The sequence below is a fragment of the Callorhinchus milii genome, unplaced genomic scaffold (assembly GCF_018977255.1).
Source record: "Callorhinchus milii isolate IMCB2004 unplaced genomic scaffold, IMCB_Cmil_1.0 Scaffold2, whole genome shotgun sequence".
Classification (NCBI taxonomy): Eukaryota; Metazoa; Chordata; class Chondrichthyes; order Chimaeriformes; family Callorhinchidae; genus Callorhinchus; species Callorhinchus milii.
The window spans coordinates 85,388,824-85,402,380 of record NW_024704743.1 but is presented as its reverse complement, the minus strand read 5'-3'; the positions used below and the strand labels follow the sequence as shown (position 1 = coordinate 85,402,380).

Genomic DNA, 13,557 nt, shown 5'->3' with positions numbered 1-13,557 from the left:
CAATGTTCCAGACCACCAGTATCAGTCCAGACTATTAGCTCAAGTCTCGATGTGCAGCTTGAACCCATAACCTTGTGACCCAAAGGCAAGAGTGCTACCAGCTGAGCTATACTTACACCTACAATTCAACACAGGGCACAATAGCCAATCCAGTTTGGCACTGAATACCGCCACTGCCAATGAATGCACAATAGAGAACCATCACAAATAATTCTTCTTTTCCCCTCATTGTTCATGTTCCAACAAAACAAAGGCCACTGTATTGTATTAGTTTAGATAAGTCAACAGCCAATATGTGGTACAAGACACACAGTGGGACTCAAGTTGACAGAAAAATAAATGATCAGCAAGTCGCATCTGTACAATTAACAATATAAATAACAATCCTTTCATTTGATATAGCACTTTTCACATCTTCTAGACGTCCAAAGCGCTTCACAGAATACACAGTAAAGTGAATTGACTGTATATTTGTGGGCGAAACGCGGCAGCCAATTGCACACAGCAGTGTCCCACAAACAGTTGTGGATTGAAGCAACCAATTGTATTATTGTTTTTTTTCTTGAGGGATTATTATCAGGTGTGTAGAGTAAGGAAACTTGCCCATGGTTTCACCTGCTGGGAAACGAACCCATGTCTCTCACTTGCGAGGCGAGTGCTCTAACCACTGAGCTACAGGACTCCTCAATTCAACGGAACAATTCAACGTTCATAGTGAAATTCATGCATAATTCATTCAATTTCATGGTGGAGGAGGTGATAAATTGATGCAATGTCTAACTGTGCATTGATGCAATATGAAATTCCCTTAAATTTCTGACTTTACTACAGGCTTCCAAAATAATCTTTGTATTATCAGGAATTAGTTAGCTTCACTGCATTACATAATAGATTACTGATTTAATAGCTGCACAGTATATTACTACTTTATCTCAAAACAAGGCATTATAAACATTTGCTGGCCTGCCATTTTTTTCTTGAGTTAAAATTTTGTTTACCATAGGATGAGTCATTATGAGACACAGAACATACAATTTAAAAATAGCTGCTGGCCAAACATTGCCATTATTCCTTAAAGCAGCAGAGGTATCAAATTAAGCAAAAACAACTAGCAATTACTGAATTCATTACATTCTGAATTCTTACCTACAACCATCAATGTGAATTCGAACCCCCTCTTCACAGACTTTCTGTACACTTGATTGGGGAGATTTGCAAATCCCACATATCCTTCAAGATTCTTTTGTTGCTGTTAAAAAAAAACAAATTTATGTTTTACTATATCTGAACAATTAACACTTCTTTGAACTCATATTACAAAATTACATATGTATAGCGACTTTCACATCGGGAGGACACCCCAAGGCGCTGAACAGTCAGGAATGTGGATCTGAGCTGGGGGTCGGGATTGGGGAGGGTGAAGGGCAGGCAAAGGCTCGGTCGAAGAGGAGGGTATTGATATGCGCCTTTAAGGAGACAAGGGAGGGAGCGAGACAAAGGAAATGTGGGATGGAGTTGTATAGGGTGAGGGCAGCAGGCCCGACCGCCAATGGTGGGGCGAACTAGGCAGGGAACGTGGAGCAGGCCAGAGTCTGCTGAGCAGAGGGAGCAGACAGGTTGGGAGGGGCAAGGCCGTGGAGAGTCTTGAAGGCGAGGATTTTAAACTCTATCCGCTGGAGAATGGGGAGCCAGAGTAGGAAAGGCCGACAAGCAGGGAGTTGGTGTACTCGAGCCTAGTTGTGGTGACTGCATGGATGAGGGTTTCGCCGGCCTGAGGGGTGAGGCAGTGGAGGAACTGGGCAATGTTGTTCAGGTAGGGGAAGGCAGAGCGGGTCATGGCACGGATGCGAGGTAGAAATACCCCAAATGACAGATGCTTTGATGTCAGCCACGCTATGAGGAAGTGCCAAGAAGCCGAACCATTTTCCCCATGGAGGAAAGACCAAAGAGGATGTACATTCGGAAGCGCAGTTGCCACCTTGATATACTTACAGCTGTATAGCCCAATAATCCAGCATTTCAGAGATCAATGAAGCAGATCCACAAGAGAATAGTCCAACCAAGATGGAGTAGCGTAAGGGTCATCCAGTGGAATATGTAAAAGATAATAGAAAAATTAGAAGTCATAATTGATCACAAATAAAACAAATTCATTCAACAAAGTGAACCAGTCATCTTTATAATAAAAATCCTTGCATTTTACATAGTGCCTTTCATGTCAACAGGATGCCTCAAAACACTTCATAGGAATCAATGTAAAGTGTAGTGATTGTATGTTTGTAGATAACCTGACACCCAATTTGCACACAACAATGTCTCACAAACAGGCATGAAGTGAAAGACCAAGTTTATTTGGACGATTTGTGGCCAGGATAACCAGGAGAAACTTTTTTTTAAAACATTAGCTTGTTAATGTTAACGATGTTGATACATGGAAACAGGTTAACTCCATCTCACTGCTTCCTCTCCCTACAGTGTTTTTACGTGAAAAAAATCACAAATTAAATGAAAGTTCACAAAATAATTCAAAAAGATGCTTCAGACCTCTGGACATCAGTACACCAATAAACAAAACTAGAGGTAGTGTCCCCCACATTCTCTGTGAGGACCATCATCCAAAAAGGCTAACGGGATTGTTAGAATTTACACGCAGACCATCAGGTGGTATAACAACTGATTACTTGCTGTTGTTGACTTTTTGTGTTTATGAACTGTGCCAAGATAACTAAGAAATTTATAAGTCAATAAATTTGCCAAAATTATTTTAAAAAGTTGAAATAAATGTATGCACTCTGGAGTGCTGCATCATGTATAATGTTTTTCAAAACTTCTGCCTTGACAATGGAAACTTGTACTATATTCCACAATTTGCTTTTTCCTTCAGTGATTTGGTTACTTTTCTTTGTAATTTTATGCTAAGGTTATACTACTAGATGCGAGTACAAATAGAGCATTCAAACAAAGTTCAATCGATTATCCATTCTCACTTCCAAATCTTGTCCCAACCTTTGTTCTGCCTTGGTTGCTCACCTGCTCAACAAACACCAGCCTGCTTCATATCTTAATAATAATCCTTGCATTTGATATAGCACTTTTCACGTCTTCTAGACGTCTCAAAGCGCTTCTCAGAATATACTGTAAAGTGAATTGACTGTATATTTGTGGGCGGAATGCGGCAGCCAATTGCACACAGCAGGGTCCCACAAACAGTCGTGGATTGAAGCGACCAATTTTATTTATTTTTTATTGAGATTATAATATAATTTATAATTATAACTTAGGTACAAGATTTGTCTCAGTGATGTTAGGTTAGGTTGTGCTGTCAGCAGTGCCCTGGACTACTGAGGACACACCTGGCTCAGGAACCAGACTAGAGACAGCCACAGAGATTCTGACATTTCTCCACTTGATCCACTCCTCATTCGGTGGATGAGCTTCAGCTGGTCTGAGAATCTCTCTCCTCCTTGACTACCATCCCCATTTTCAAAATTCACCCCAAGACTTCTTTAAGATCACCCTTACCCCTTATTACTATTTAAAACGGTCATTACAAATAATAAAAACTTGCACTTATGTAGCGTCCTCCACACAGGGTAGCATCTCAGAGCACCTAATAATGGCAGAGCCTGATTCTAAGCCGTGGGGGGGGGGGGGGGGCGGAGGTTACCGTAAGCACAGTCGAAAAGGAAGGTTTGTTCAGTAAGGACTTGAAAAAGGGGAGAGGGGGCAAAGCGGAGGAATTGAGGGATTGTTCCAGAGTTTTGGGGCGTAGTGGTTGAAAGCCCGACCTCTGATGGTGGAGCGGAGGGTGCGAGAGGTGCAGGAGGTCGGTGCCAGTCGAGCGGAGGCACAGGGTGGTAGACTGGGAGTGAGAAGGTTGGAGAGGTAGGGAGGTACCAGAAAGTGAAAGGATTTGAACACGAGTGTGAGGAATAAATGTAACAAAAATCTCATTTATCATCATATCTATGGTTGTTAGCATGTATTTCAATGGTTAGCCTATCCTCTTTCAAACTACGTGCCACTTCTACATTTCCAAATTGATGCATTTCCTGTTTCAGCTTGTGACGGGGATGACTGGGCCACAAAGCTCATTACAATTACTTCAATCACTCATCATGGAAACTACGTTGGATTGGCTAAATCAAATAAACTGTCGGTGTACTGCAATATTTTTTAATCTTGCGAACCTGGCATTCAAAAACAGTTAAGAGCCAAAGCTCCAACCTGAACTTTGCTGAATCATTAGAAAAGTCATCCAAAAAGGCTAACAGAATTTGAATGCTGGTTAACATTGGATAAATTCCAGCTCACTAGTTGGGAGAGCCATCTATCACTGTAGTGGCCTTTTGAAGCATAAATTCCTCAATGTAAAAATAAAGACGAGAACTAATAAAGTTACAAATGAGAACATTTAACATATGATGAATCTTAAATCTATTATAAATACAAAATTGAAAATTTAAGAACAAAGAATGGAAATTGGATATAGATTTGATGGTATTTCTTCCCACTCAGTGAGCCAGAGGCAAGTCATGGTGTCACCATCAACACAATGCCAAATCTTGTAGAATTTGGTACTGGATCGCATCTAATCAAGTTTATACTTCTTACCAAACCACATTATGAATCACTTAAAATATTAACTTCCTTTAATCTCAACTCAAACTGCTTCAATTTAAATGCAAGTATAATAATGTTTTATTAAAGCCAGACAAATAAGAATTAGTTTAGGAATTTAGCACAAGCTGACCACAAGGTAGTAGTCTCACACTTCAAGCTCACACAGGAGTAAAGCCAAATTCCTAATCTTTCAAACCGAAGTTTAAAAAGAGGCCAGATCCACTGCATCACTCAAGTTTGTAATGTTGGAATAGTGACAACTCTTCTAAAATTCTCAGCAGAAGTCCGAGGCTGGCAAACAGAGCTCTACTTTCTCCTCCCCACCAAATTAGAATTCACAGCATTCGTCAATGCTGTTCATAGCTTTACCCTTAAAAACAGACCACTGATGGGGTGTACGGAGTTTTACCAGGTTAGTATCCAGGCAGCAGAGTTCTGAATTAATTGGGGAGACCAGCGAGGAGGGCATTTGAAAAGTCCAGCCGGAAAGTGACAAAGGCGTGGATGAGGGTACGGATGGAGGCGATTAATGTGGCGGTGGTGGAAAAGAGCAGTCCAGGTCAGGGAATGTATGTGGGGGAGAAAGGAAAGTTGTGGATCGAACCTGACAGAATTCTACAGAATTTGTATCACAAACTTCACAAAATAGTTGCACTCGGAAATTAAACTGCAGACAAGTGGTATGATGCAATGAGTGGGTGAAAACATACAGAGGGATTAATTTGGCATCCTAATATTAATCCAGCCCAGATTGATGTGATACACGTCTGCTTTTTACTAATTGCAAGGGTCCTACATTAAAATACTTTGGATATGCTCCCCCAACTCTTAGCTGATATTGACTCTACACAACAGATTCAAATTTTGCACTAAATTGACAACCTCAAAGGCTTGAGGACATCTGGGTGCAAAACTGAATAAAGTAACATTGAATCAGTAGGGATGCTCTTCAGAGATTGGTGCCAAGTCAAATTGTTAGGGTAGAATAGAGGATGGTTTACTCTGCAGCTGGTCTGTGCAATATCTGACCTAAGAGTAATTATGAAATGCAAATAAAAATGACTGTGCACTTTTCTACTTGCTCATAATTAATCTAAATCAGAGTTTTAATACCAAAGTGACATGTTTGGCAACAGAATGTCCGAATCGAGCCAGCCTTCTGTGGGGGGCTCGGTAGTCCGGTTCCTGAGCCAGGCAGTCAGCTGTACTCCGGGGCAACCTTGATGACAGCACAGCCAGCCTGGCTCATTGGCAGGATTTAGAAAGGCAAACCAGTAACAGGAGGCAGTGAACCTCCCATTCAGCTCCTGTTAACCCAGCAAGCCAGAGCCCTAATGGGTGGGGTGGTCCGAGCTGGACAAGCAGCGATAAAGGTTGCCAGCTAGTGCTGTCAATGGCAAGTTATGTGGTTTTAGCTAATTTTAGACTCCAACAGTACCCGAATGCACACTCTGGGATCCCCAAGCCTTCGGCGTTTGCAAACCTGCGCCTAATACTTTCCAGAATTAGATAAGCAGGATGTAGCCCTCCAGGGAAATAGTGCCCATTCCATTCTAACGATCTATCTCTGGAATTTCCATGTGTATTTTCACATGTGTCAGACACCTGGTTGACCAAAAAAAAATGAAGCGACGTCAAGCAATTGCAATGATAGCAGGGCAGAAGCTTTGTGATGCAAATACCATGTAGCTATGTAACCTGTCTTCCACTGGACCTCAGCAACCTCCCCTGCCTTCTTTTTAGCTAAAGTTCCCAGATCATCTTTGTAAAGATATAGTGATTAAATTCTTGAACACTCTTCCTCTATCCCTCTGCCTTGCTCCTTCATTCCCCATCTTCAGGTTGCGCCTGAAGACCTTCCTATTTGACCGTGCCTACAGTCACCTCACCCTGGCTCCGTGACTGTCAAGCGATCAGAGACGCTACCCTGCATGAGGGGGGGTTATATAAATGTAAATTGTTGTTGTTGATTATCATAACCTGCTCTAGATCAGCAGCATGTGCCCAGAAAAAAATTAAAAAGCAAAAACACAAATATTCAATTTACTTTGCAAAGAATTTCCAGATTTGACTGTTTGTACACAGTCACGCCTCTTTAACATGATAGTTCTAGTCTTAAAAAAAATCAGACAAGACGTTATAAAGGGATACATTATAAAAATGGCTGCAAGACCGGGCCTCTGGTCATCAGGCTATCAGGTCATCACTGATGTTACTGCTGATTTCCAGCACTATCTAGCCAGGTTTCTGTGCATATGCACAGCTCACAAACAGTGACCAGGGTGAAGCTGAAAGGCCTGCGCTGCATTGCACAGGAAGCCGGACAGTCAACACCAGAAGTATACCTCACCCATAGTCTAGTGAAGCACATTCTAAAGTAGTCCAGCTGTACTACACCGTGTATTAAATGTGAAGATACAACAATTAGAAGGAAACCCTCCATGTTTGACTGCCGACTGGTATCTGCAGGAATCCAAAGTACAATGCAATTGGTTAGAAAACAATTTGCAGATTGCAAGATAATTCCATAGAGGACACATGTACTAGTCTTTAGAAATGCAAAGCATGCATACACTTCTTAAGGTAAACAGTCAATACTTTGCAACATGTCAAAGGTCAAATAGTTCACATTCAAACTACTTGTTACTTATTTCTTGGGATATCTGCGTGAAAGATTCTCTTAAGGACCAAAGAATACCATTTGCTGAAATGCACCAGATGTACTCACACTGGTTAGTTTCTCTCTAAGGTTGATAACTTGGCTTTCCTCAACTTAAAATTAGAAAGTAAAATTAAAGAGATGTTGTTGATTGAGGTCTAATTTGCCGGACTTGTAACACACACAGTCAAGAGGCCAATCCACGGGAACTCCACTCCAATGTAGATTACCTGGTAGGAGCCTCCTTTTTCCACAATCCCATCATCATCACAATAATAATACTTGTATTTGAAAAAGCTCCTCATTATGTTGAGATGTTTCAAAGCACTTCACAGAATATACTGTAAAGTGAACTGACTGTATTTTGTGAGCAAAACACAGCAGCCAATTGCGCACAGCAATGTCCCACAAATTAGTCGTGGTCTGAGTGATAAATTATTATTATTTTAAAATGATATAAAATAATATACAAAAGCTAAAACCAAGAATGGCATTAGGGCAAAACTCCAAGTCATGTTAAGACACATCCAGAGACTTGTCAAAATTGCTCGTTGCACAAGTCAATGTATGACTTGTCTCAGTGTTTCAAATGATGTTATTCCCAATAAAAATATAGTTGCTGATAATTAAAATGCAGCATATTATTATTTTGCTCATTATTTCACTTAATTACATATTAAATCAAATATTTAACTTCAGTAAAAGCTGCCAAATATAGCTTGGACCTTTCAGGAAGCTTATGCCCCTGAAAAATCCAGAGTACTGTTTACAGTTTTGTCAAACGTGTACCATTTGCTAATTTAGAATCAATCTCAACTACTGCTGATCATTTTTATATTTTGGTAACTTAAAAACATTCTCAAAGCTCTTTCCTGAAATAATGCAAGATTTAAACTGCAGTACCCCATATTCACATGCAATTATCAGTTGAAGGTACTAACAATGAGTAAATGTTTTAGTCAAGAATGTCATTACCCTTACTTCATGTGCTGCACCATCATGCCAACATTCCTACATATACGCTCTGGGTGAACAAGACTTTTTTTTCCCACAAAGAAAGCTTGCTCAGAGGCTAGCTAACATACTGTACAGACTCAATCTCCTCCAATGTCATCAAAGTATTAAGACATTTCTGTCTGAAGGTTAAGTCAATTAGCTTACGCATGGGTTTTACATTTAATTTGCAGTTTAGTACTTCAATGCACAACCTGAATTGTTACCCTTACTATAAAAATTGCATTCCTACAAATCAAAATCGGGACATTTTTAGAAACAAACTCAGATCAATGACTAGTGGATGTTTTTGAGCCACCTGGTCCATGCACAGACACAAGCAGGTTTACAAATTATTCAGTGGATAAGGACCTGTTCAGGTGAAATAGTTTCATATAAATTCTACCAAACTGGCAAATTGAAGCATCTTCCTTTGCTCCCTTCCCCCCCCCCACCCCCACACTAAGGGATTCAAGGGAAATGACCTTCTGTAGTCTCAACGTGAACTGAGTTGGCATGAGTTCCGATAACAAAAATGGTTGTCACATGTTTATCAGATGAAGAAAGTCAAATAGAATTCTTGGTTTGATATGTAGATAGAATTTAAGAACATAGGGAAATTCTTGGGACTCATACAAGAAGACTTTAGTTGGGCTATAGTTGATAGGTATTCTAATATGGTTAAATAACTCCATGCCTTAACACCTCTCCGATCTGCTCACATCCTATTCTTCTGCCTTTGTTCAGTTTTCTTGTGACTTCTGCATAGCCCTCATCCCCTCTGCTCCACCAACGGTGACCTTTCTAACAGCCACCAAGCTACTCTGGAACTTAATCCCTCAGTCTTGCCCTCTCTTTGCCTGTCTTCAAATCACACCTGAAAACTTTTTTCTTCAACTGTGTCTTTGGTCAACTCACTCTTTCCTGCTCTGTGTCAAGCCATGGCACTGTTAAGCTATCCAAGAGGTTACCTACGTAAGGGCGCTATATACATGCAAGTTGTTGGTATAAGATTCTAATGTAAATGATTAGATTTTCACGATAAATACCAGGACTGAAAAGTTTGAGAGTAGGATGAAAGTTTTACTATAAGGAATATGCACCAACGTCACATTCCTTTTGACATAATAATTATTATTATTATTATTCCTCTCGACATAACGCGTACCACTACTGGCTGTGTTTCCTCAAAACAAGAATCACCCGAAGGCAGTCTGTAACATCTGTAACACCAAAAGACTAGAAGCTCGGAAATAGACCACCTACTCTTTGCTTGTCGGTGAGAAGGGCACGCAAGATTAAATGAGGAAGCTCACGTAACTGTGGTCAACCAAGTATAAGAATTAGACATAATACTTCCTATATTTCACATGGCTTTGGAGTCGGTTAATAAAAGGCAAGCATTGGAAACTTCCTGTTTAACAGCACAATGAACAAGCAATGTTATTGGAAGCAGTTCAGTCGTCAATACTCCCTCTGGGCCCGTACTAATCTGCCTGGCAAAATCGAGCATTCATTGCAAGCAGCATCAATTTAACAGGCATTCTGCACAATACATAGCAACTGCCCAAAATGGGGTTGCATCCTGAATTATAAAGATGCATATGTAAATCTGACAAATCTTTTGAATTCTAAGATGTAGTTACAACTATCCTGTCGACTTCCACTGACCAATTATTTCTTCCCCGTTTGGAAAAATTGCAGTGTACGAGACTGAGGAATGGAGTTCCAGAGAGTGGGTGCAGACTGCTAAAAAGCTTATCGACTAATTTCCTTTGGTCAGCAGAGTGTTTGATACATACAGAAATCCCATCACTATACTTAAAAGAGTATCCAAACCAGAGTTCCATGCATCCCATCTGCACGTAGAAATTTGCGCACTTTGGAATGGAATGCACACTCTTTCCCTGGAGGGATGCATCCTGCTTACCTAATTCCAGAGAGTTTTGGATGAGGCACTGGCTGGCAAGAACCAAGGCTCTCCTTATGGAAGAGCAAAGGGGGTGGGGGTGTGGAGGAGGGAAGTATGAAATGAAGCAGGCGAGTTTCTGAGCAGAGTAGCCAGGCAGATGTATTACAGGAGGTCGCAGAAGTAGAATGTAGTGAGGACTTGAAGGCATTTGAAAGTGAGCACGACAATTTTTAATTTGATCCTCTGGGGGATGGAGAGCAAGTGGAACCAAGAGTATGAGGGTGATAGGTTTTGTCACCTAACGGAGTGAAAGTTGTGGGTGACAGGCAATGCTGAAGAAGGGAAAGCTAAGTGCGTAAGAACAAGGGTGTAGGATGTGAAGGACAGTAGATAGATGAACAAAACACTGAGGTTACACACCAGCTCATTGAGTTCGAGTGAGCATCTATGCAGGCCACTGTTGTCAGCACCTGAGGTGAGGAGCGGACTGACAGGAGCCAAGCAGGAAAGCCTCAGTCTCATCGATACTTAACTGTAGAAAGTTAGAATTCATCAAAGACTGACATGTAATCAGTCAGAACCACATTGATCATGGAATCAAGGCTATTGACAGATAAAATTAGAGGTCAACCACATACATGTGGAAGTGAACCCCATGCCTTCATCATGTGAGTAATATCAAAACAAATTAGTGAACACCAAGGGTAATTATTTTTCAACAATGCAGAAGTGTTGGAAGCAAATGATAAGTACATCCGGGTACTTTGATGATGAACTATAAAACAGATTATGAAAATCCAGTTATTTTAAAATCAGAAGAATTAGTAGACTCAACCAAATTACTAATCATAAAAAAAATTGCCAATTCAAGATTTTTCTTTACTGACTGCTTTACTGGTGATCACCATAAGCACTAAGATCTTTGTGCAAAAAAAGCTGTAACCCTCCTAGGCCACAAAAGAAAATAAGACTTGAAGGGACGTTGGTTGTTTTTCTAAGTGGGTAAACTGAAGGGAAATCATGTGATTTGCTTCATTTATTAATTGTGGTTTTTACATCTCTGTAAAAGTTGTAAAAGCGGGAGAGAGGATGGGGGGGGGAGAGAGGATGGGGGGGCGGGGGAGAGAGGATGGGGGGGGGGAGAGAGATGGGGGGGAGGATGGGGGCGGGGGAGGAGGGGGGAGGATGGGGAGGATGGGGGGGGAGAGAGGATGGGGGGGGGGGAGAGAGATGGGGGGGGAGAGGGATTGGGGGGAGAGGAGGAGAGTGGGGGGGCGGAGGATGGGGGGGGAGAAGAGGAGAGGATGGGGGTGGGGGGGAGAGAGGATGGGGGTGTGTGGGGAGAGGATGGGGGGTGTGGGGGAGAGGATGGGGGGTGGGGGGGGGAGGATGGGGGTGGGGGGGGAGATGGGGGGTGGGGGGGGAGAGGATGGGGGAGGGTGGGGGGGAGAGGAGTGGGGGGTGGGGGGGAGAGGAGATGGGGGGTGAGGGGGGGGGAGGAGATGGGGGTGTGAGGAGATGGGGGTGAGATGAGGGGGGGGGGAGGAGATGGGGTGTGAGGGGGGGGGAGGAGAATGGGGGGTGAGGGGGAGGAGATGGGGGGTGAGGGGGGGGGAGGAGATGGGGGGTGAGGGGGGGGAGGAGATGGGGGTGAGGGGGGGGGGAGGAGATGGGGGGTGAGGGGGGGAGGAGATGGGGGGTGAGGGGGGGGAGGAGATGGGGGTGAGGGGGGGGAGGAGATGGGGGGTGAGGGGGGGAGAGAGATGGGGGTGAGGGGGGGAGAGGAGATGGGGGTGAGGGGGGGAGAGGAGATGGGGGTGTGGGGAGAGGGGGGGGTGTGGGGGGGGAGAGGATGGGGGTGTGGGGGGGGGAGAGGATGGGGGTGTGGGGGGGGAGAGGATGGGGGTGTGGGGGGGAGAGGATGGGGGGTGTGAGGGGGGGGAGAGAGGATGGGGGGTGTGGGGGGGGGGGTGGGGGGGGGAGAGGATGGGGGGTGTGAGGGGGGGGAGAGGATGGGGGGTGTGGGGGGGGGAGAGGATGGGGGGTGTGGGGGGGGAGAGGATGGGGGGTGTGGGGGGGAGAGGATGGGGGGTGTGGGGGGGGGAGAGGATGGGGGTGGGGGGGAGAGGATGGGGGGTGGGGGGGGAGAGGATGGGGGTGTGGGGGGGAGAGGATGGGGGGTGTGAGGGGGGGGAGAGGATGGGGGTGTGGGGGGGAGAGGATGGGGGTGTGAGGGGGGAGAGGATGGGGGTGTGGGGGGAGAGGATGGGGGTGTGGGGAGAGGATGGGGGGTGTGGGGGAGAGGATGGGGGGGTGTGGGGGGGATTGTTGATCAGACTGCGCCGCTGAACGGTTTGGACGCTGTGTGGTGTGTGTGGTGTGTGTGGGAGAGAGTGGATCCGCCGCCGCTGACACGTTGTGAGCCCGGGGGTCGGGGCTCCCGCGCGGTGAGGGCCGCGATCACTAATACATAAAATGGCTCCGGCGCCCCCGCTCCCCTCCCCGCCCCTCCCCTCCCCGCTGTACCGGCGCCCCTCCCCTCCGCCCCCCCCCCCCCAGACTGGGTGTGGTAGTGGCGGCGGTTTGTTCCCGGCACCGGGGGGAGGAGGGGGGGGGGGGACATCTTAACGGTGAAGCGCGGGGAAGGAGAGGGCGGACTCGGCTCCCAAAATAAAAATAACCATCGACCCGCCCCGAGCGCCCTCCTCTCTGGACACCCGCCGCCCCCACCAGTCATCCCCGCCGCCGCCCCCCGGGGGCTGCCGTCTCGGCCAAAGGCCCGCGCTCCCGCTCCGAGCCGCCGCCCGGCACCAACCGCCGCTCTCCTGCCCAACGCTTCCCTTCCGTCCGTCGCTACTTCTCTTTCTCCTCCTTCTCCTCCTCCTCGGGTTTTTCCTCTCCGCGGACGCACGTTACTCACGGCGGCCTGAGCCGCTCCGGCAGCGGACACTCACCCATGGCTGAAGTCCTGTCACCGCCCGACATCCTCTCTGCGCTGTGCTGTGCCGCCGCTCCTACATCACAAGCCGACAGCAGCCCCAGCGCCGAAACCCAAACATCGCGAGGGTTCACCGCCCCGCCCCCCCCCCGCGCCCCGCCTCACACCGCCGTGCCCGTCACACGGGGCCCCTCTGGGGCTTGTAGTCAGAATGGGCGCTCGTGACCCACCCGCCGTGGCCACGGAGGACTGCATATCCCGGCGTGCAGCTCTCCTCGCGCCGTTCGAACGCCCGGGAGCGCCCTGGGAGGCCGCGAGCACTGGGAGGGGGAATACGCCTGCGCGCCACCTCCTGGTCGCGAGGCTACTATTGTGCTGCAAACAATTGGTGCCTCTCCATCCCCAGACAGTGCCTCTCCATCTCCAGACAGG

At 45.8% G+C, this 13,557-nt stretch overlaps 1 protein-coding gene across 2 annotated transcripts in view; it reads right to left on the bottom strand.

Annotated features, from left to right (window-relative positions):
• The window catches only part of sept7a (septin 7a), an 86,367-nt gene extending 73,121 nt beyond the window's left edge, over positions 1 to 13,246 (bottom strand). For both annotated transcript variants that reach the window (XM_042332494.1, XM_042332495.1), the window contains exons 1-3: positions 13,142 to 13,246; positions 6,885 to 6,886; positions 1,147 to 1,249 (exon numbers count right to left, since the gene is read on the bottom strand). In XM_042332494.1, coding sequence (XP_042188428.1) covers positions 1,147 to 1,249; positions 6,885 to 6,886; positions 13,142 to 13,172 — 136 coding nt within the window. In that variant the 5' untranslated portion in view covers positions 13,173 to 13,246. The remainder of the gene's footprint in view (positions 1 to 1,146; positions 1,250 to 6,884; positions 6,887 to 13,141) is intronic.
• Between the last annotated feature and the right edge of the window lie 311 nt (positions 13,247 to 13,557).